At 29.8% G+C, this 20,631-nt stretch overlaps 2 protein-coding genes across 3 annotated transcripts; one reads left to right on the forward strand and one right to left on the reverse strand.

The window, feature by feature from the left end:
* On the reverse strand, positions 1–4,031 carry LOC119683104 (ubiquitin carboxyl-terminal hydrolase 8-like). The gene is made up of 5 exons (XM_038096712.1): positions 3,795–4,031; positions 3,195–3,716; positions 2,962–3,124; positions 783–1,286; positions 1–623 (listed from the first exon to the last, which is right to left on the reverse strand). The coding sequence occupies exons 1-5, from the start codon at positions 3,890–3,892 to the stop codon at positions 189–191; spliced, it is 1,722 nt and encodes a 573-aa protein (XP_037952640.1). The 5' UTR covers positions 3,893–4,031; the 3' UTR covers positions 1–188.
* A 2,430-nt stretch (positions 4,032–6,461) lies between these two features.
* On the forward strand, positions 6,462–20,412 carry LOC119677731 (putative ATP-dependent RNA helicase SoYb). 2 transcript variants are annotated; one of them, XM_038089190.1, is made up of 10 exons: positions 6,462–6,621; positions 10,603–10,797; positions 10,865–11,021; positions 12,137–12,223; positions 12,288–12,362; positions 12,416–12,978; positions 13,938–14,988; positions 15,050–15,541; positions 15,594–16,586; positions 18,398–20,412. In XM_038089190.1, the coding sequence occupies exons 3-10, from the start codon at positions 10,875–10,877 to the stop codon at positions 20,117–20,119; spliced, it is 5,130 nt and encodes a 1,709-aa protein (XP_037945118.1). In that variant the 5' UTR covers positions 6,462–6,621; positions 10,603–10,797; positions 10,865–10,874; the 3' UTR covers positions 20,120–20,412. The 2 variants fall into 2 exon arrangements, with proteins under 2 accessions (XP_037945118.1, XP_037945119.1); XM_038089191.1 differs by lacking the exons at positions 10,603–10,797; positions 10,865–11,021.
* Positions 20,413–20,631: the final 219 nt, after the last annotated feature.

The raw sequence follows: 20,631 nt of genomic DNA on the forward strand, positions 1-20,631 counted from the left end.
ACTACTTTAGCCCAAAATGGCGTTCTTTGACTGAACAAATATTGATTACTGGTTTGTTAGAATTTATATTTTTATTTATAAACAACGAACGGGTAGCATGGATGACGTGTGTACGACCTGGAAATCTGAAAAAGTATGTGACTTTTTTGTTTTCAGATTTTCACATATATCTATCAGACAAGCTACGATTATACTAAATTTAGTCTTTCTATTTTTGAAATATAATAAAAGAAATGTGACATAAAAATAGCTACCATTGAACCAGGTATTGGTGAAAAATCTCTTCTTTTTTCCGCATGTATTGTCTCTATTATGTTGTTGGGGATTATTGGCTTGACCGAACGATCAAACTGGGGTATTTTTGGTTGTGACATCTCTTCATCTTCTAAAACCGGTGGTTTCATATGTCTTTTATTTTCCCGTGCAATAGCCAATTGTGTTTCACGCTGTTTCTTTTCACGTTCATGTTGTTCATCAACTTTCTGACGTTCTTGTATTTTGGTCTCAATTTTTTTGGTAACTTCCTCTATTTTTTCATTTTCAATTGCAGGTGCCTTTTCTGTTTCTCTATCAAGTCGTTTGTAGTTTTCAAGCTCATCTCTTAGTCGGTTATTTTCAATTCGCTAAAGAAATTTAAAAATTTTTAAAAATGTTGCATATAATAGGATGATAAAACGATATAATGTTAATGATTAATAAGAGTATTTTTAAATTGATTAAAAATAATTTTTATACCATATATCATTACATTTTTAAATTAACCTGTTGCATACAATACTCACATAGTCTTCAGCAGCACTCTCTAATTGCCATATATTATATAAAAGTTGTTGTTCTGCTGTTGATAATTTGTTTACATTTGTTACTGTATTCCATTTTTGTTGAGCCTGCTCTAACTGTTCATCATTTGCTTGAGCCTTTTCTACAAGTTCATCATGTTCTTTCATAATTTCTACAATTGCTTTTTGTTTCTCATTATAAGTTTTTAGCGCTGCTGTTTTACTGCTACGATCAATGAACGGACGCTCTTGATTTGTTGAGACAACCGAGTTGGTATATTGGTTAAAATTTAAGGGACTTCGTGAAAATGGACGCATATCGTCTTTCATTGTAATATCGTGTATGGAAGGATATTCAATATCATCTATCATATCATTATTTTGTTGATTATGATGTGGTGATTGTACAGTAGGATTTGTACATAGAGTTGGATACATCATTATAAAAAATTCATAGCCGCCATCGACTATTTTTATTGGAGAACGATAAATGCAATCGGGGTCCCACTAAAAGAAATATAATAATTATATATATATAAATAAAAATAATATACATAAAAAAATAATAATAGTATGTATATAAAAAAAAAATGAAAATCATTCATATATAAAAAAATAGACAGGTTTTTCGAATAGTAGTGAATTACAACAACACTATTTTTAATTAATTGAATTTCTGTTTGACCCGACACCTACTTCTGTTTTGACTACTGCCAAATACTTATTATCAGTTTTTTTTTTGGAAATGAATTAAAATAATAAAATTAATTATAATTAAAATAATTCCAAAAAGACCACTGATGATTAGCATTTTGTAATATTCGAAGCAGCTGTATGGTTAGCCAAAAATTCAAATAATTAAAAATAATAAAATGTGTTGTTGCAATTCACTACTGTCAAAAAAATCTTTCTACTAAAAACTATAGTTTATATTAACGAAATAGTTTTTTCGCCTTGACGTTAAAAATAAAATATAAAAAAAATATATTTTTATATATACAGTCAAACTTCCATAATTCTAACTTCTATAACTCGAACTAATTTGAGTGCAACAGGGTTTAGAGAGCAAGTTACCTACAATTCTTTTATTCCAAGTATCCATAAATCGAAATCTTTTTTGCATAACAGTATTTCGAGTTATGGAAGTTTGACTGTATAAATTTATTATGTAAAATTATTTATTATAGTTTGTTATAAATAACTATAATAAACTAATAAAAATAATAAAAACTTCTAAAAAAGTTAAATTTTGTTATATATGTTTCTCTTATAAAATAAATAAGTTCTCAGTTTATATAACAATCATAGGGAAACAAATTTTTTTAATGGGAGATAGTCTCAAAATACAAGACCCTAAAAATCGTCAAAAAAAAAAAGAGATGAAAACCTGGTTTTATTATAAACATTTCTTGAGGGATTTAGATTATTTATTTTATATAGATCTATTATACCTATATATTAAAAATTGACTATCCTAGTTGATGCAGAGAGTCACCCTCCCTCTGCATTTTAGATCTTTTAATATGAGTCATGCCATATATACTAGAACTACAAATTCTATTGTGATGTTCTTGTTTGTTTTTGCTCAAACATTCGGTGAACACAGTGAGTCGCTCGAGCATTATTGTACACCATATGAGTGTTATATATAAACAAATATATAAAAAATAATAAAAACATAAAGCAAATTTGCTGTTCGAGTGGTAAACAATGGTTTAATTTATGTATATTCGAGCTGCAAGCTGCTTCGTCATATTCACACTTTGAAGCACTAACTGTTACTTATAAATACACATAAGTAAATAACATCACAAAAATAAAATCACAAATGAATAAATGCTTCATTTACGCCTAATACAATACTATAAATAGATGATTGGACTCATGGAGAGTAGTGACCAGCAGTTGGTCGTCGGGTTAGACGAAAGGCTCTAGAAGGTAGGACCGACTGCTCCTGGAATCATAGTTTAACTATTCAACTATTCTGAATAGTTTAACTATACAGAGCTATGGGTATTCAACTAAAAGCTTCTCAGAGAAGTCTCTCTAAATATGATATTGCTACAGTGTTTACAAATAAAAAAGAGCACAAAAACAATTAAATCATACGTTGTGTAGAGTATAAACTTAAAGAACTTTTGTTCGCATAATATAAATTTTTGTTAATTAATAAAATAGTTACATTTTGCAGTATATCCTGTAATACAGCAATAGATTTGGTTTTATTTGGAGTTGCTTCTCTACAGTTCCAATCCATAAGTACTACTTGATCTTTTATAGAACGTGCCGACCAAAATTTCTTCGATTCGTTGTCCAATTTATCTTGTAGTTTTCCTGCCGATAACCTTTAATAAATACATATATAGAATTTTCAATAGTTTTTTTTTAGTAACATTTATTTAATTTCGTACTTACCCTGGTAATATTATTTCTTCTGGTATATTAAAAGAAAAATTATAGTTTAGATGTGATACCTTGTAATCGTCAACACAACGACAATCCATTATAAGTACAGTATTTGTTTGCATTAGCTGAAATAATTGTTTACATGATATCAATTTAAGTGCATCGCCTATCTGCTCATAGCTTGGTGATGCTTTAACCACATTAAATTTATCTGAAGCGCTTAAATTATTATAAAATTTCATATCATCGTCGGTGAGTGGTGGTGGTACATTTTTTTTTTCATTCAAGCGATCGTAACGTTCACTAAGTGATTTAGTCATTTCTTCCAATTTATCCATTATTATTGCGTTCGCTGTATTTCCTCCGAGAGTTTTTTGTATGGACATCTTGTACTCCGTATAGGTGGGCATTTTGCGCAAAGTGCTCAGCAAGTTAAAATATCGCATATAATATATATAGGCATATTCTTCATCCCCCTCCTGGTAATGTTTATTCCCGTTTTGTAAAAGTTTATGCGCTGACTCTATGAGACTACAAATGTTAGATATAATATATAAATATTTACGTTTGCTATTAGTCACCCAGTAATAAAGATATCGGTTTACAAACCTTTTCATTTTTGACTTATTTGTTATATTAGGAATTTTGAAATACTGCTCCAGGTCGTTTAGATTTTTGCACAAATGCAACTCCTTTACTTGTCCCATTTTGTGTGTAATAAAAATTTAGGGCCAATAAAAAGTTTCTAATTAGATTTGTAGCACCAAAGTTATATGCATATGAATTTAATTGCTTAGAATTTTATTATGATATCCCTACGTTAATAAAATAACTAGGTTTATAATTTCATTTTTTAGTAGAATTTTTGTAATTTTCTACAATTTGCGATTGCTAAAACTTTATTTATAAAGAAATACTACGAACAGAAAAACAATTTTCAACAAGAACACATTTCTGACGTTTGCCCATGTCACAAGTGTTGTAGAAAATTGCAATTAAGTAACCGGTTCTATTATTAAATAGTTTAGCATTTTTACTTCAATCGTAGCGTGTTTAACATGTTATAATATTGTATAGAAGAGACAGCAATAATTTTAATAATAATAGTTGTAAAATAATTGCAAAAGATTATTTAATATTTCATTTAAAAAATAATACCAAAGTAGCAGATCCAATCAATGCATATAAAATCCATATTATTGTACTAAAATTATTTTATATATGTTAATATATTGGACAAAACATAAAAATTAAAAGACAATTCAATTCAATAAAATTAAAAGAAATGTTTAAAGGTTGTAAGAAATCGAAGCTGCTCATTTTTTTCTAATGGAAAACAATGTATTTGATTTTTAGTGCCGAGGTAAAATAAGGGAAAGCGTGAGTACCAATTGTATATTAGCTGATGCAAAACTTTAAGTAATTGCTTTGCATTTTTTTAAGTCAAGCATTTGGTGATCGGACTGAAATTGTTTTGTTTTTGTGCGACAAGAAATGAAAATATGGAGTTTGGCGAAAAAATATAGCGTTTTATTTTTAAAATGAATAATTATTATGAAAATTTGAAATGAAAATTTGAATGAAATTCCTAATATTTCCATGCCTTCATCCATAGCGCTTAAGAGACTAGTATGCAAATTTACTTTCGCTGGACGATTCTATTAAAATCAGCAATTTTAATTTATTTACTACAGCATTTACTACAGCAGTTAAGTTTTAAAGTAAATAATAAAAAAATACCGACATTTTAGCATATTCTATATTTCTTTTTTATATATAAAATTTTTTCAATTATTCTTTTAGAGCCAAAATTATGCACACAAATCAAAACAAAACTTTGTAAACAAACACAGTTGACATTTATGATGCGTTGTTGATTACTTTTACATGTGATCTGTTTCGCATTAGCAAAGAAAATCCACCTCATAGTGTGTTGAACCACGGTTAATAATACGTTTCTACTGTTTACTTACGTTTACTTACTTTAAAATATAGCATGTTTAACAAAATTCCATTAAAAGTATACCAAAAATGACGAATGCAACATTGTAAATGATCGAAATTTGAATGTAAACATAAACAATTAAAAAATTAAAACAAACAAGAGGTAAGAATTTTTTTAAAAGAACTGAGGAAAATCTTCTTCAATGGAAAAGGTTAAAAAGGTTACATAAAGTGTACAACTTTTCCCAACAGGTTAGGTAAAATGGTCAATAATTGAAATTTTTATTATGTCATCACTTTTTGAAATTAAAACAATATAATCTTTTACGATCATTTCTCATTATTTTCTTTATCTAATTATTTTCTTTTAACAATACAAAATTTATATCAGCTGTTTATAATTAAAATGTAAACAAAGAAAAGCTCTATAACTAGAAACTTTTGACACATAAAAATGTTTTCCATGTCTTAAGTAACTTGTGCTAATGTAAACGACAATAAGCTCAATATTACGATATGACTTACTAAGTAAGCAGAGAAAACGTAGTATTAGGGTCATGTTATCTAGAGTATCTTGGGCACGGCATAATTAAAATTGTTGTTGTTTTCAATGCAAATTATAAAATTGAGATTAAGGGAAAAATATGTCGGTTTAAATTCCGGCATAAGAGCCGGCGTATTTCAGAACACGTCTTGGAGAAAAAATAACAGTAAGCAACACAGCCTATTTTATAAACCGCAAATAATTTAATTATTACTGTTAGGCAATAGTTTCAGTTTTATGTAATATTTTATTTAATATAATTGATGTGTATTTTATGTGTGTTGTGTTTATGTGGTTTATGGCGTTGCGTGATGATGTTAAAAAGTTAATGTTGCTACAGCGGCACAATGTAGACGACTGACTTACTTGACATTTGTTGAGCTGTCATTACAAATTTGCTCTGCATGCAGGGTTGCATTTATTAATGCCTTTCATGGATTACTAACAATTACACTTTCCAATTTTAAGGAAAGACGTATAATTTTGTAATTACTGAGATACTATAAATTATTATAAGATATTATAAAAATAAATTAACATTATTACAGCCTGTATAATTTTTTTTTTGCTAGCTATTTTTGGTGTCAAATTGTAAGCGAGCATATCTACATTTCCTTATCAATTTAGGCACAACGAAAAAGTACCAAACTATTGCAAAAATACGAAATAGGCAATACTGATGTGATAATCTACATAACATGCATTTACGGCACAGCCAGAAAGAGTCAATTTTATCAACATTTAAAAATAAACCGAAGTTGGCAACGCTATATTTGTTTCGCGAGCTGTCATAACAAAAAACATTTCAGAAATTATTAAATACCGCGTGAATAACAATACATTTATAATTACAGTTTCGTAAGTTAAAATAGGCTTTTTTCTTAAATTGGGAGCACCTATTTCAGAACATGTTGTTTTAAACAAACACATATTTAGTGAATTAATATGGTAAATATAAAATTACACTGCTTGATATGGCAGAATTTGTGAATTACGGTTTCTGCAGTTTTTTGGAATTTGCGTAGTAAAATTTAAAAATATATTTGTGGCATAAAATTTGTACAAAATGTTTGTGTACCGACAAAGGAGATTTGTTACAATATAAATTGCACATCTGTCTTGATCGTGACGGATAGATATATAAATCCTACTGTAGTTTGTTTTTTGACAATTGTCAATTTTAGGGCGGTCGCAAGCAAATGTGCATCTGTGGAACCTTCAACTGTTTACAAAGATTAGCTTTATGCAGACAGAAGTTGTGTGTCAAATCCTGTATGAAAAATCCTTTACACAAACTTGATAAGTTTACATTAAAATTTTACAAAGAGGTTTTTCGAACGGTACTGAACTACAACAACAAAAATTATTTTTATATTATTTAACAAAATTGAATTTTTGACTGAACATACAGCTGACTCGAGTATTGTGAAATACTGACCACCCATCATCAGTGGTCTTGGAAATAATTCTTGTATTTAATTATTCGTAAATAATTTTTTGAGACTGCAAGAACCAGGAATCAAAATTGTGTCCTGCCAAATTTAAAGCTCAGAGTCAGCCCTCCTTAACCAACCGACCCTAAGCCGTGTTTGACTTTTATGTTCGCACATTTTTCTGTTTATATCTGAGAAAGTATTCCGTTATACTGAGAAAGTCATGCTAATGTTACTCCACGAGTTGTATGGGCGAAAAAATTTGTCACATAAACTTATTTATTGTCAATACAGAGTCTCATTTCAACACAAGCGAGTCATTTACAAAAATATCTGCAGTATTTCTGTATTAATTAAAAAAAACACTTTTAAATAATTGTTGTAAATGTTTATAATTTTGCGAGCATTTTTTTGTTTTACACGTAATTAATGTTTTTTTCTCTTGCTTTTGGTAAGATGCGCTAAATACCATTGGACGTTGGACCATTAGTTAGTTGCTGTTTGTACTTTGGTTTTTACAATTCGCCAGATGTCAATGCGCTGGTTAATGTGTCCGCCACAGTACTCCCCCTTCAATAAGCGCCGAAGGCTATTTACTGTTGATTGTTTTGTGTTACTGAGGCTGGGATTATTTCCTTCAAAGGGTCTTTCTTGGTAAAAGTTACTTTGCGTACCCTATTGCTGGTGCTGTCGTTGCGATTGAATTGATTAATACCTCTAAGAATGACGGTTCGGTTGCCTGTTCAATGTTTACTGCGAGGAACACTGGTTTCAGCTTTTGTAGTGAAACGTTTAGCTGTTTGCTACCCACTAGAGTTTTGAAAATCCGTTGACTTATCCTTTTGATAACTTTATGCGGACCTGTGTATGGCGGCTCAAGTGGTCTTCTTATATTATCAACACATAAGAAGATATTAGTGTAGTCTTTTAAACCTTTGTGAACAAAACTGGCTGTTTTAAGTGATGCGATGCTGAGGTGAGGCCTTATTTGTTGCAATCCTCTACGAAATTGGTTCAAGAACCTTTTCTGAATGAGTGGTGTGCTGTTGTCGACAAAAAATTCACAAGGTAGTCGTAAAACGGTGTTATAAACTAGTAGACCTCAAGCCCAGTAGAACTGATGGAAATAACTGCAACCATGTCTGTTCGGGCCTGGCCATGAGAGTTGTTTTCAGCGTACGATGGAATAGCTTTATCATGCCGTTTGCTGCTGGATGGTAAGGAATCTATCGATCATTGTCAGAGCGTTCCTATAACTTTGGTATTCTGGAAGAGTGATCAGGTCAATGTGAACGTGATCAAAACGTTGGTCTGTTTCTGGAAAGAACATTTGACGTTAATTGATGTAATATAGCTTGGGCACTTGGATGCGATAACGAGTGTACCAGGTTAAATACGTTTCTTCTCAGAAATTTGGGGATGAATGGTTTTATGCGCCCAGTTGTGATATCGCAGTATGTGTACAAATTTTATTGTAGCCGTAGCTTTTTCAGTAGCAACGATGAATTGGACTAAATTATTTGCTCCACCTCTTCATCATTGATTTGAGCTTTACCGAAGTTTTAGTTTGCTGAAGTTTATGTAACACAATGTCTAAATGCTGCTCATGATGGTTGCGCCCTTGGAGAAAGTCAAAACATCGTCCAAGTAACAAAAAACGAATGGTGTGGCTCGGAAGATTGTGTCCATGTGGCGTTAAAACGTGTAAGTTGCGTTTTTTAGCCCAAATGGCATTACGACAAATTCAAACTTTCGCACTAAAGTGCTGACTGCAATTTTGCAAATATCTTCCGGGTTCATTGGAATGTTATAATAGGCTCGATTAATGTCAATCTTAAAGAATATTGCATTTCCATGAAGTCGTTCTGATACTTGTTCGATGTACGGTATTGGATAATGGTCGGGTTTTGTGTTGGAGTTCAGCTCACGGTGATCACCACATGCCATTTATCCAACTGTCTTGTTTTTAACAAGATGGACTGGGCTCAGTCATGAGCTGTTTGACAATCTCTTGCTCCAGTATTGTGCGAAATTCATTACGAATGGCTGTTAATTTCCCGCCAGAGTATCTTCATGGCTTTTCTGCACTCGATTGGCACTCTGTTGTAATCTGATGGCTTACTTGTGAATTTGTTGGTAGTTTGCTGTTGTGTAGCTGTTCGGACTACATTACTTGCAGACAAATACACTGGGTATTCGTTGTAGTCAGAGCGCTGTCAATGCTTCCTCAGAAACATTAGAACCGGCTACGTTTCTCATTTCGTTGAGTAGTTACGATGGCCGTTTCTTTGATGATTCTAAGTTGGTCAATATTTTCATAAGCTGCTTTTGTTTCGAGTCACCACATCTGTTTACTAAATCCTTTTTCAAAGTTACATATTTGTGTAACACTTTTACACATTTGCAGTGATCCGATGCTCGTGTAAAAATCTCTTTATTTGTGCAAACCATAATTCTGGATCTGACTGTAAAATCGGTGGCAATTTAATTATGCTGGATGTTTCTACGTCCTGCTTGTATTCAAGTTGCTGATTTGTTTCAAGTTTCTTCTTTGCCTGCATCCATGTTGCGGCATTGCGGTGGTTAATGGTGTGGCTGTGGGTGTCATTTATAATTTGTTGTCTTCGCATGGCCATCTGTTGCCAAAAGGCAAACAGCCAGAATCATATTAAATTGACAAACAAAAAAAAACACCTAACGTAACGTTTTTGTAATTGTATTATTATTGTTGTGTTAATTGAGAAATAAAGAAGTAAAACTAAAACAAGTGTTTTTCATAAAAGAGCATATTGTTATTTTATTTGATATTATATAGCAGCAATAACTATAATAGGCCTTTTCTTTTGTAAGCATGTCGCAAAAGAACAAATAAAATAAGCATTACTTTTGATGGCAACTCTGGACAAAACGGAAAATTTGTTAGGCTTACATATGCAAAACGCGTAGTAAAATTTAAAGTTAAAATTTCAAAAATGATTAATAATACTTTCCAATTATTGGTAAGAACATTTTTCTTTCTACATTATGATTAAAATATGAATTTTTATGCCTTCTAACTGTAAAATAATAAATAAAAGAAATGATGTATTTGTTACAAACAATGATAACACGAAATACAAAAAATTAACGAAATCGTTCGTTGACAGTGAACTTAAAATTTCATATGTACTTCCAAATATCGTTCACAATAGAGTTTTTAGTCTTGGCAACCATGCAATTTGAGCTGCTTATTAGTTAAGCGGTTTCAAAAAGGTTGGACTAAATAAGCGAGCAGTGTTGTTGTTTCATATGTTATTTTTAAAATAAGCGGTTGTTCTTTTGTGATTTGCTTACAAAAGAAAACGCCTAATATTATATATAGCGAAACAGCAGTAACTATAATTGGTGACCCCGAATAAAGCGCAACTATAATGTGTTCGCCAAATATCTTTGTAAATAGTTTATAGTTTAGACTTTTGTCTTAATTTTGTCATTTTATTTTATAATTTTTTGATAGCGACACAGTTGATCGATAAAGTTTACACAAATATTTATTATTGCAACAATATTGGTTAAACGTTTGGTTGAAGAAATTGCGCTGCTGATTATTGCATTTTGAGCTGTCATACATATTGCTGATGTAAATAGTGCTGTTATACAGCTGATTGATAAATTTACGAAAATATTTCACTAAGTGCGTTCATAAAACTGTGTATGTAAACCTGAAATTTTAAATGCTTAGATGAATATTTTAATGAAATGTTTTTTGTATTAAATAGAATTTTTATAATGGATGAATATAATGACGAGGAGTTGCTCAGTGATTTTGAAAGGCGTGTGCACGAGGTCAGTTTATCAGAAGATGCACGAGTGGCACTGGATGACAAATTCGATTTTAGTGGACGTGATTTCTATTCAATGCAACAAAGAAGACTGGTATTTCTAACTTAATTGTAAAAAATGTTATTTGTTGGGATTATTCGTAGATATGGCAGTAAAAAAAAATTAATTTGTTGTGTTAATGCAGTATTGTTTCAATATAGAAAAAGTATGTTTCCACTGATTACTTAATAAGTGTATCTTATTAAGTACCTTTCATTAACTATACAAACAGCTTCCGTGCATTTTAACTTACTTGAAAATAGAGTAACGTAAATTAGACCAAACAAACAATGTAAACAATCAACAGCTGAACTGCTAACAAACATACTGAGAAAATAAGCTTTAATAAAACCTTTATTTTTATTAATTGAATATATATATATAAATATATATATATATATATATATATTTTAAATCTATAACGTATTCAAAGAACTCTCTGACATAAAAGTGCATTCACATGCAATAAATAATTGAAGTCAATAGAAACGATAAAATTCTAAAGTCACTTAAGTAACTTACTAAGTAAACAGTGGAAACATGGTACAAGTAAATTTCGTTAACCATACACCATAAGTAGTCTTCATGCTTTTTAAATTATTTAAAAATAAGGAAGAGTAAGGAAAATTATATCAAAAATGTCGAGTGCAACCCTTAAATATAAATTTCCTACAAGAGAAATGACCGAAATTTATGATATTTATGTTATTTATGTTTTTATGTAAAATGTCAACAAATAACAGCTGAGCTATAAACGAAAGCACTGAGGAAGTAAGTATTTAATAAAATTTTTGTTCTTATTAATTGAATGTGTGATGGATATAACAAAAGCTCTAATAGAACTTTCACCGATCTTTTTGACACATAAAAGCATTTTCATATGCATAAATTAACTTATAACAATGGAAACATTCAAATCTTTATTTGATTAATATAAATTGATATACCAGCAGTGGGAACATGGTATTACGTTCTCAATTTATATTTTGCTTGTGATTTACACAAGTAAACCACAAGTCAAGTCTAAGATAAGCTCGTGAAATAATTCATGTTTAATTTTGTGTTAGCATTTCATCAATTATTTATATCATCAAGTTTTTAGTGTATTTTATTGTTGAAAATAGTAAAAAATAGAAAAAAAATTATTTATGAAATATATTCCATTTCAGAATCAGCAATTTCAATTACCATCGCAAATGACTTCGAAAACAGATCATGGACATGTTTCTGCAAAAAAACTATCTCGTGGAGGAAAAGTAACATATAATCAATTTTTATAAAAAATGTTTGTCTATGATGTTATTGTTTTAATATTTGTAGCTAGCACTCATAATTAAACACGAGGAGCAATCAAACAAAAATGGGAAAGTTTACTCGGACATTAAATCCAGCAGGGTATAATTAGAATAATTTTGTGCCATTAAAAATGTTAATCAATTTATTCATAGCATAATAGTAGCATTAACAGGATAACGCAGCCTAATATAAATAATACTAATATAGAAACTAATGAGTTAAAAAAACTTAATATAAAAATAGAAGTAATAGAAAATCTACACAGATATTGTAATGAGAATCAAGACTTAGACGAAGTTGAACGCATAAAGGAATTAATAATCAAAAGAACAAAAATTGTGAAAAAACAAAGAGAGAGAGATTCTCTGCGCCATGCAAAAATAGAAAATAGATACTTTGAGGAAAAAACAGACATAGTTAATGTGATTGAGCACTCAATACAATCAGAATCTCGGAATAATAAAAATATAGACAAAGAAGACTGCATTGAGTATTCATCTTTGAAGTCACAAAATAATGAAGACACAGACGTAAATGAAATTAGTAGTAACTCATCCATAAATTCATGTCAAAATCAAGACGCTTCATCAACTATAAGTAGAGTACCTGATAAACTTTGTAGCAACATATCGCAGGAATCCACAACAGAATATGTTAGTAAAGAATCATATAACTGTTCGGTTCAAAATCAACAAAATTTAAAAGTATCTACAAGGTAAATTTCAATATTAAATTGTTTAAATAATTTAAACAGTAGTATTAGTTTCTAAAGTAATATCAAATTAGTTTGTGTGGACACAATTTCTTAGTTTTATTGTTCGGTAGTACAGATTATTAGAGTTATGTTTTTCTATCTTCTTATTATTAATTTTATGAAACTTGCCATATTTCGCACAATTCACCGTTTCAGATTTAGCCCTAATTGCATTGTCTATAATACGTAGTATAAGCTGTGTTTTCTATTTGTTCATATGACATTGATCAATTCTATCTTTTATCTATTAGTTGATTATTTCAACTACTCTCGAGCCTATTTCGAGTCATAAGTTTCGTGATTATTTAATGACTGTTTTAAGATCTAAGATCTGCGGTTAGTGATTACTCTGAGATTAGATAGTGTTAAGTTGGGCAGCCTGTCGGTTTTCGCATATAGCTTCACGGCTCTGTCGCTTTTCTTTGATATTACTAAATGAAACTTTGCAGAAAAGTTAAATGTTGGTTACTTATATATAGTCATCTTCTTCCCGTTCTTCCCGTCATTTAGTTTGCATGTGCTCTTTAAAATAGTTCTTTTAAATATTGATTGATTCTCCATTATCAATATCAAGTTCTCTATAGTAACGTGATAATAAAATAAATAATAGATTCCTGTGTGATATGAGCAAAAAATCATAGAAAGATTAAGACTGGTTTGACATTTGAGCTTCGTGACATAACCAGCTTATGTGATTTATTTATTAATAAAAAAGAATTTGGCTTGGATTGAAAAATATCTCTATGTAAACGATCGATTAATATTATAAAATCGATCCTTCTTTGGAGGGTAATTAAAAATATGTGATTTTTACTGTAAATATTTGACAAACTCAATATAGAAGATAAGTAAATTTAAAATAATTTTTAAAACTTTTCAGAAATTATTAAAAATTATAATTTATTCCTTTTTTATTATAGAGAGTTACCGTTTTCATCGACTCCAGTACAGTCAATTCAAATAACAGAAGTTTTAAAAAATACGAATGACGCTCATCACACTTCGTTCAAAATTTTTGATCATTTGGTATTAGCACATTCAAAATTTCCGGTTAAAAGTATAGAAAAATTAGAATATATATCCTTTATGGAGGAAATATTAAACGGAATTAAAGAATTGGGATTAAAAAAAATTCTTCGTATTCAGTCATATGCTTGGCCGCATTTATTGCGTGGTAATTCATCACTTATCATTAGTGGCGCCGGGTCAGGTAAAACATTTTGTTACATTCCTGCAATTTGCAATTCAGTTGCTTTTCGCATTATAAACAAAGGAGTTAAAAATAATTCTGGTCCAATTGCAATTATTATGTTATCTAAAGCAGAGGAGATTGAAATCGTCATATATGTATGTGAGTTTTTATTGCAGAAATGTGGCATAAAAAGCAGGTGTGTTGACGCATATGGTGTGAGAAATCTATTGGAAACAAAAATGAAACTTATAAATGGTTGTCCAATATTAGTTGGAACGCCTTCAAGTTTACGACTTATACTTGAAGAGAACAAAACTGTGCCGTTAATTGACGGCGCACGTGTAAAGCATTTCGTAATGGATGATATTGATGTTATGTTAGATACAAAAAAAGATTTTTTAGATGTAAAAAAAAATTTGTTGAAACTATGTAATAAGAAAGAATTGCAAATTGTAGCTACTTCTCGTGTTTGGAAAACACTTTTTCTTCAATACCTGCAAACTTTTACCGATGCATTATTAATTATTGGAGACTTCTTAGAAGCAGCGATGTATAATCATACAAAAATCAATTTAAAAATTTGCGGAGCTATAAATAAAATTGAAAGAATAACGAAATTTTTGGAGGATAACTCATACGAAAGTCAACGGTCAATAGTTATTTGTAATTGTACGGAAGAAGTGAAACGTGTCCAGGATGCTTTGTTGGCGAATAAAATTTGTTGTTTAGCATATGATTTAGAATCTGATTTCCTAATTCTTAAAAAAAATATATTTTTGGTAAACATTAAATATTTGTATTTTAAAAATCATCTAATTAAGTTATTTTTTTTTTTTTTAGAAATCATGCCCACCAGTATTAATATGTACAGACGATATTCTACACGAGATGCCTGAATTGCAAAATGTAGTAAATCTTGTACATTATTCAATGCCTTCATCGTGGACACGTTTTACAAGACGTTTTCTGTTAATGTTGCGAAATGTAAGAAATATATTAGCAGACGATTTTATATGTAAGTCTCGCGAATCTTTGCCTAAGACTGCTTCACTAGTTTTGTTAGATGAAGAAAATGAACTACAATTGCCACGTTTATTCAATTATATCAACAAACATGCCACAAATCAGGCAGATGATATGGCACAAATACAAAAAATGATTGCCGAAATAGTAGAAACTCGCAGAGCGACAAAAGCGTTATGCCCCTTTATGTTAAACACTGAAACCTGTGATCAACCCCGTTGTGATTATCGGCATAAGTTTATGGACTCAGAAATAGTCAGGGATAGTGTGGTCCCTACGACAGGAGAATTACGTATAACAATCCTTAAAGTAAGTAAGCAAATAATACTGCATTTTTATTAATCAAAAATTAATTTTATAGGTAATTTCGCCTACGCATTATATAGCTCAGCTTAACGAATTAAGACCTATAAGCACTTCGGAATGGAATGTGATTCATCAGTCTGATATGGCAGGGCCGTTTCAAAGTAAACTAACTTTACATTATAATATGCAAACGAGATTAAAAGTTAAATGGCCAATAACTATAAATGATATATGTGTAACTGATTTATCTGATGTGTTTTATCGCGTACAAGTAACTCATTTGCCAAACATAAAAAATAAAAATATTTTTACTAATATTTCAGTGACTGTGAAATTTTTAGACATTGGGATAGTATCAACAGTTCAATCTACTTCACTTTTCATTTGTGAAGATGAATTTATTAACTTTCCACCACAAGCTATTGATATACGTTTGTTGGGGGTGCAACCGCATAATGATGAGCGTTTTTGGCATAGAGATATTACGAAATTCGTTACGAATGTTTTAATTACGAATAGAGTAAAAACTGATAAAGTCTTTGCAAAGATCAATTTTTCTTCAACTAATTGTATTTGGGTTGACAGTGTTTACGTTCAGGAATACTTGGAAACTACACGAACTTGGATTATTAAGGAAAATTTAAAGAAGTGTTTGGTTGCTAATAACTTTGTTATGACGATACCTGAAAATCAAAGCGATATACGTGCAATTGCCTTGCAATGTGGTTTAATAAAGGAAAAGGCAACAGAAGTCTCTGTAGCTGAAGTCAAAGAAATGGAATTGATAAATACTGCGGATATTAAACAAGAGCAAAATTTACAAGATAATAAATATAAAGACATAAGTACTGTCAAAGAAGATATTGAAACCCAAGTTCATAGTAACAATACACAACAAGAACTGCTCTCAAATAATAGTGTATACAATAATTTTGGACTCAAAGATGCTCTAAGCGAGTCGAAGTGTACAGAAAAACAACATTTTGAAGCAAACATTAATGAAAAAGCTATCAATGAATATGATCACTCCCTAGTAGACGAAGATAAGGTGATTTTTAAATAGCAAACACCACAAATTTATAGTAAAATTTCTATATTCAGTGTAAGATTTGGTATATTTGTTCATATATGTTATATATATATATCTATGAGATTATAGAATAATACCCTAATTGTGATATAGGATTAAAATAACAAATTTAGTCTACCTGTTCAACTTCTTAGCTTTTGCCAGTTGTAATCAACCTTTAAATTTAAATGTATTTGCAATATTTTCAAAGATCTTAAGTTTAAGATATAGATCATGACATATCTTTATATATAATATATTTAAATTTAAATTTATTATACATTTTATAGAATGTATTATAATAATAATAAAATATAATATATTTTATTACTTGCAAATGTTACTTTCAAATGAAAGTAATAACCAGTGTTAAGGGACATTTTTAAGTGAGTCTGATATGTAGATACGAAATTCGAATTTTGTCTTAGCAAACTTGTTAAAATAAATACATAAACATTTTTACTTTAGATATCCCCTTCTTTAATTTCAAATTTATGATTTTTGTAATACTTCTTAAAGCAGTTTTTTTTACAAGAAGATCCCTTTGTAATAGGAACAGAAGGGAAGAATGAAAATTCGGCCAAAATGTTTAACTTTCATTCACAAGTTTACTGAAACTACGACATTTGTAAACTTAAATTAAAATATTTTTATTAACCCTCTAAAACCTTAATTTATTTACTGTAACTTATTATTATTATGTAACTTATTATTAATCGAGTTGACTGGAAAGAAACCGACACTGATTTTTCGGTTCGTTATAATTTTGTTGGGGTATCCTCAGCCTATATTCAGTGTCGTTGTAATAAATTTGTATTCGCGAGGACTAGACTTCTCAAATAAAAAAATTGTTATGTTAAATTTTAAAGAAGTATTTATTTAAAACTTCATCAAAACTCTATATAAAGAAAAAATTAATAAAATAAAATAAAATGGGTGACACGGATGACACGCTGATGACGACACGGTTGATGTTTTGGTGTTTTCGGTAATCTTCAATTAGATCTTGTAGTTTATAGTTTATAGTTTGTAGTTCGTAGTTTGTAGTTTGTAGTTTTGTAGTTTTTTTGCTTACGTGTTTGGGGAAAACATCGATTTAAAACCGCCTTTGCACTTGTTAACATTTTTTATATATTTTTAATATGTTATACACTTTGACTTAAAACTGCCTTCGTGCCAGGTAATATTTTATTTTATTATTTTATGTTTTACATACAGTGCCACTGAGTGATCATAAAAGACTTACTCCATTATTACCAAAAATGCGTCGTCTTTTATACTAATCAGACGAGCTTTTTGTGAAGCGCACATACAAACGTTTTCTTGTTGTCTGTCGTGCACAAGCATCTCCAAGAATTATTCAAAGTGCTATATTATGCAGTACTGAGTAGTTGAATTTATGTAGGTTAGAAATTGGCGCTAATTTCTATCCTTACGAGGTTGCAAATTGAGCTCAGTGGATCAAGTTAACTTAAGTTCGTTGAAAAATCAAAAAAGCAAAATATAATCATTTATGTCACACAGTGTAATAAAGGGGTAGAAAGTATATCGTTATAGTACAGAGTGTGTGAAAAAAAGGACCACTTTGTCATATATATATATGTCATATATATTTTCACTAAAAATTACATGATTTCGGGAATCCCCTGGCGAGTTCAAGTAATTGTCGTGATATGTTTCGAATCAACATACTTTTGTTATTTGCAAAATATAATTTTTTTCCGTTTCTTTCATAATTTATAAGTTATCATTGTTAATTTGTAATAATTATAATAATCCTTTAATTTAAGGAATCTCCGCTGGTCCATAGAGAAACGTGGGTAGCAGCACCACTGAACACTTTGATTCAAGTTGAATATGCCGATGAATTAAATAGTTTTTTGCCTGATATATATGTTCAGCTATATGATGTAGCTAGCAATACACAGTTTAAAAGTGTAGTTAATTTAACAAAAAGTCATGTTGAAATGTTGAAAGAAAATTCAGAGTATGTGTTTCCCAAAAAGTTATTGTGTCCGAAGGAGAACTGCATCATTAAAAACGATAATATATATATGCGCGCTAAATATTATGAAAGCTTTGAAGATGAGAACTTCGAAATTATTCATACGTTTTTCCTATGCGACTACGGTGGATTTTTAAAAATCAGCGAAGAGAAACTTTACGACGATTTTTTATTTGAGACTACAGAAACAATAACGAATTACGCTCCTTTTCAGGCGATCCATTGCAACTTAGCAGGGTTACAGTATAAAGAAAATGCACAAAATTATTTAGAGCTATCTGCTGTTTATCTGTTTGTATATCCTGTAAGAGAAAATAAAAACCAGGTTTTCGGTTTAAATTCGTATGATATACTGCTGTACGAAACTGATACATTGAAAAATACGCAAGCACTGAATTTATATAATGCAAAGCTTGTTATTGATGGCAATGCTATATGGGATGATGGTGCAGAAGATTTTATTAAAATAAAGCCTATTTTTTGTAAGGTTTATTCAATATCATTTGAAAATGAGACGCATACTGAAGATACACGTGATTACGATAAACTTTTGAAAATAATCAAAAATATTGATTTATCAGACAATTTAGAAACAAACGGAAATGCATTATCTTCTGATGATTGTTTAAAGGACAATTCAGAAACAAATGGAAATGCATTATCTTCTGATGATTGTTTAAAGGACAATTCAGAAACAAATGAAAATGCGTTATCTTCTGATGATTGTTTAAAGGATAAGCCGGAAACAAATGGAAATGCATTAAAATCTGATAATAGTTTAAAAAAAAATTTAAAAACAAAAAAAAATGAATTAACGTCTGATGATTGTTTAAAGAAAAAGTTTAAAACGAAAAAAAATGTACTAAGATCTGTTGATTATGTTAACCACAAAAGAAACGATCAATATTTTCAAGACTGTAATAATCAACAAACATTTTTATCCACATTAACAACAGGAAATGTTAAAAATCTATCATACACCGAATCCCAGGTTGAAACTGAAACGGATATTGAAGGTATGCCTCAATTAAAATTTTCATATGTTGCTCCAACAACTTACTGGTATGAAACAGATCACCGTATATGTTTAAAAATAAGTGCATTTGATATTGAATCATATCAACTAAGAGTCACTCAGAAGACACTTATTTACTTTGCATTAGCGAATGGGAAACGCTACTCATTAATTTTGAACTTTTTGGGCTTAATAAATGCTAAAAGTTTTACACAAAAATTACGTGGTCAATATCTATATGTACATCTATTGAAGTGTGTCTTTATGCAGTGGCCTCGTATTTTAGAGCAAAATATCAAATACAATTGGTTTTTAAAGGACATAGATAAAATAAATATTGAATATGATGATACAGAAGAAGAGCAGTACTTAGAATCATTTCAAGAAGATTCTCCGTATTATTCAGCTGAAGAGGATGAAGAATTCAATCCCACAATGGCATCGAAGAATAAACTTGATGATGATTATGATGATCCATTATTGGATATATAAATAAATTACATTTTTTTTTTGTCAAATGGTATACATAGACTGGGTAATTTCTTGACTCTAAAAACGAAAAAAATTGTATGCAAGAAAAAATTTTAACTTTTAATATTAATCGAAATACAGGGTGGCAAAGAAAGCTACTCAAAGTTTTTCTGACTTTTTCTTTTGTGAATTTTTTTTAAGTTTATTATTTTTGATTGTAAATACTGCGTAAGGTTTATGTTAATAATTTGACAATTTGTAAAAATTAAAATATATAAATATATAATTGTTTGATATCTTTAGTAATAAATCGCTCTTAGAGACGAGTCAAAAGAAAACTTGATTTAGTTTTTATTTAAGTCTTAATTAATTAATAACTAAAACTAGTAACCAAAATAATACATATTGAAGAAGAAGTTAAACATATTTTTATTTAAAGATTATTCATATTTATTCCAATAACTCATTCGTTATTTGGCCAAGACTTTTTTTCAGCTAGAAATTTGTATTTGGAATTCTATATATCGTTTGTT

The sequence above is a fragment of the Teleopsis dalmanni genome, chromosome 2 (genome assembly GCF_002237135.1).
Source record: "Teleopsis dalmanni isolate 2A chromosome 2, ASM223713v2, whole genome shotgun sequence".
NCBI lineage: Eukaryota > Metazoa > Arthropoda > Insecta > Diptera > Diopsidae > Teleopsis > Teleopsis dalmanni.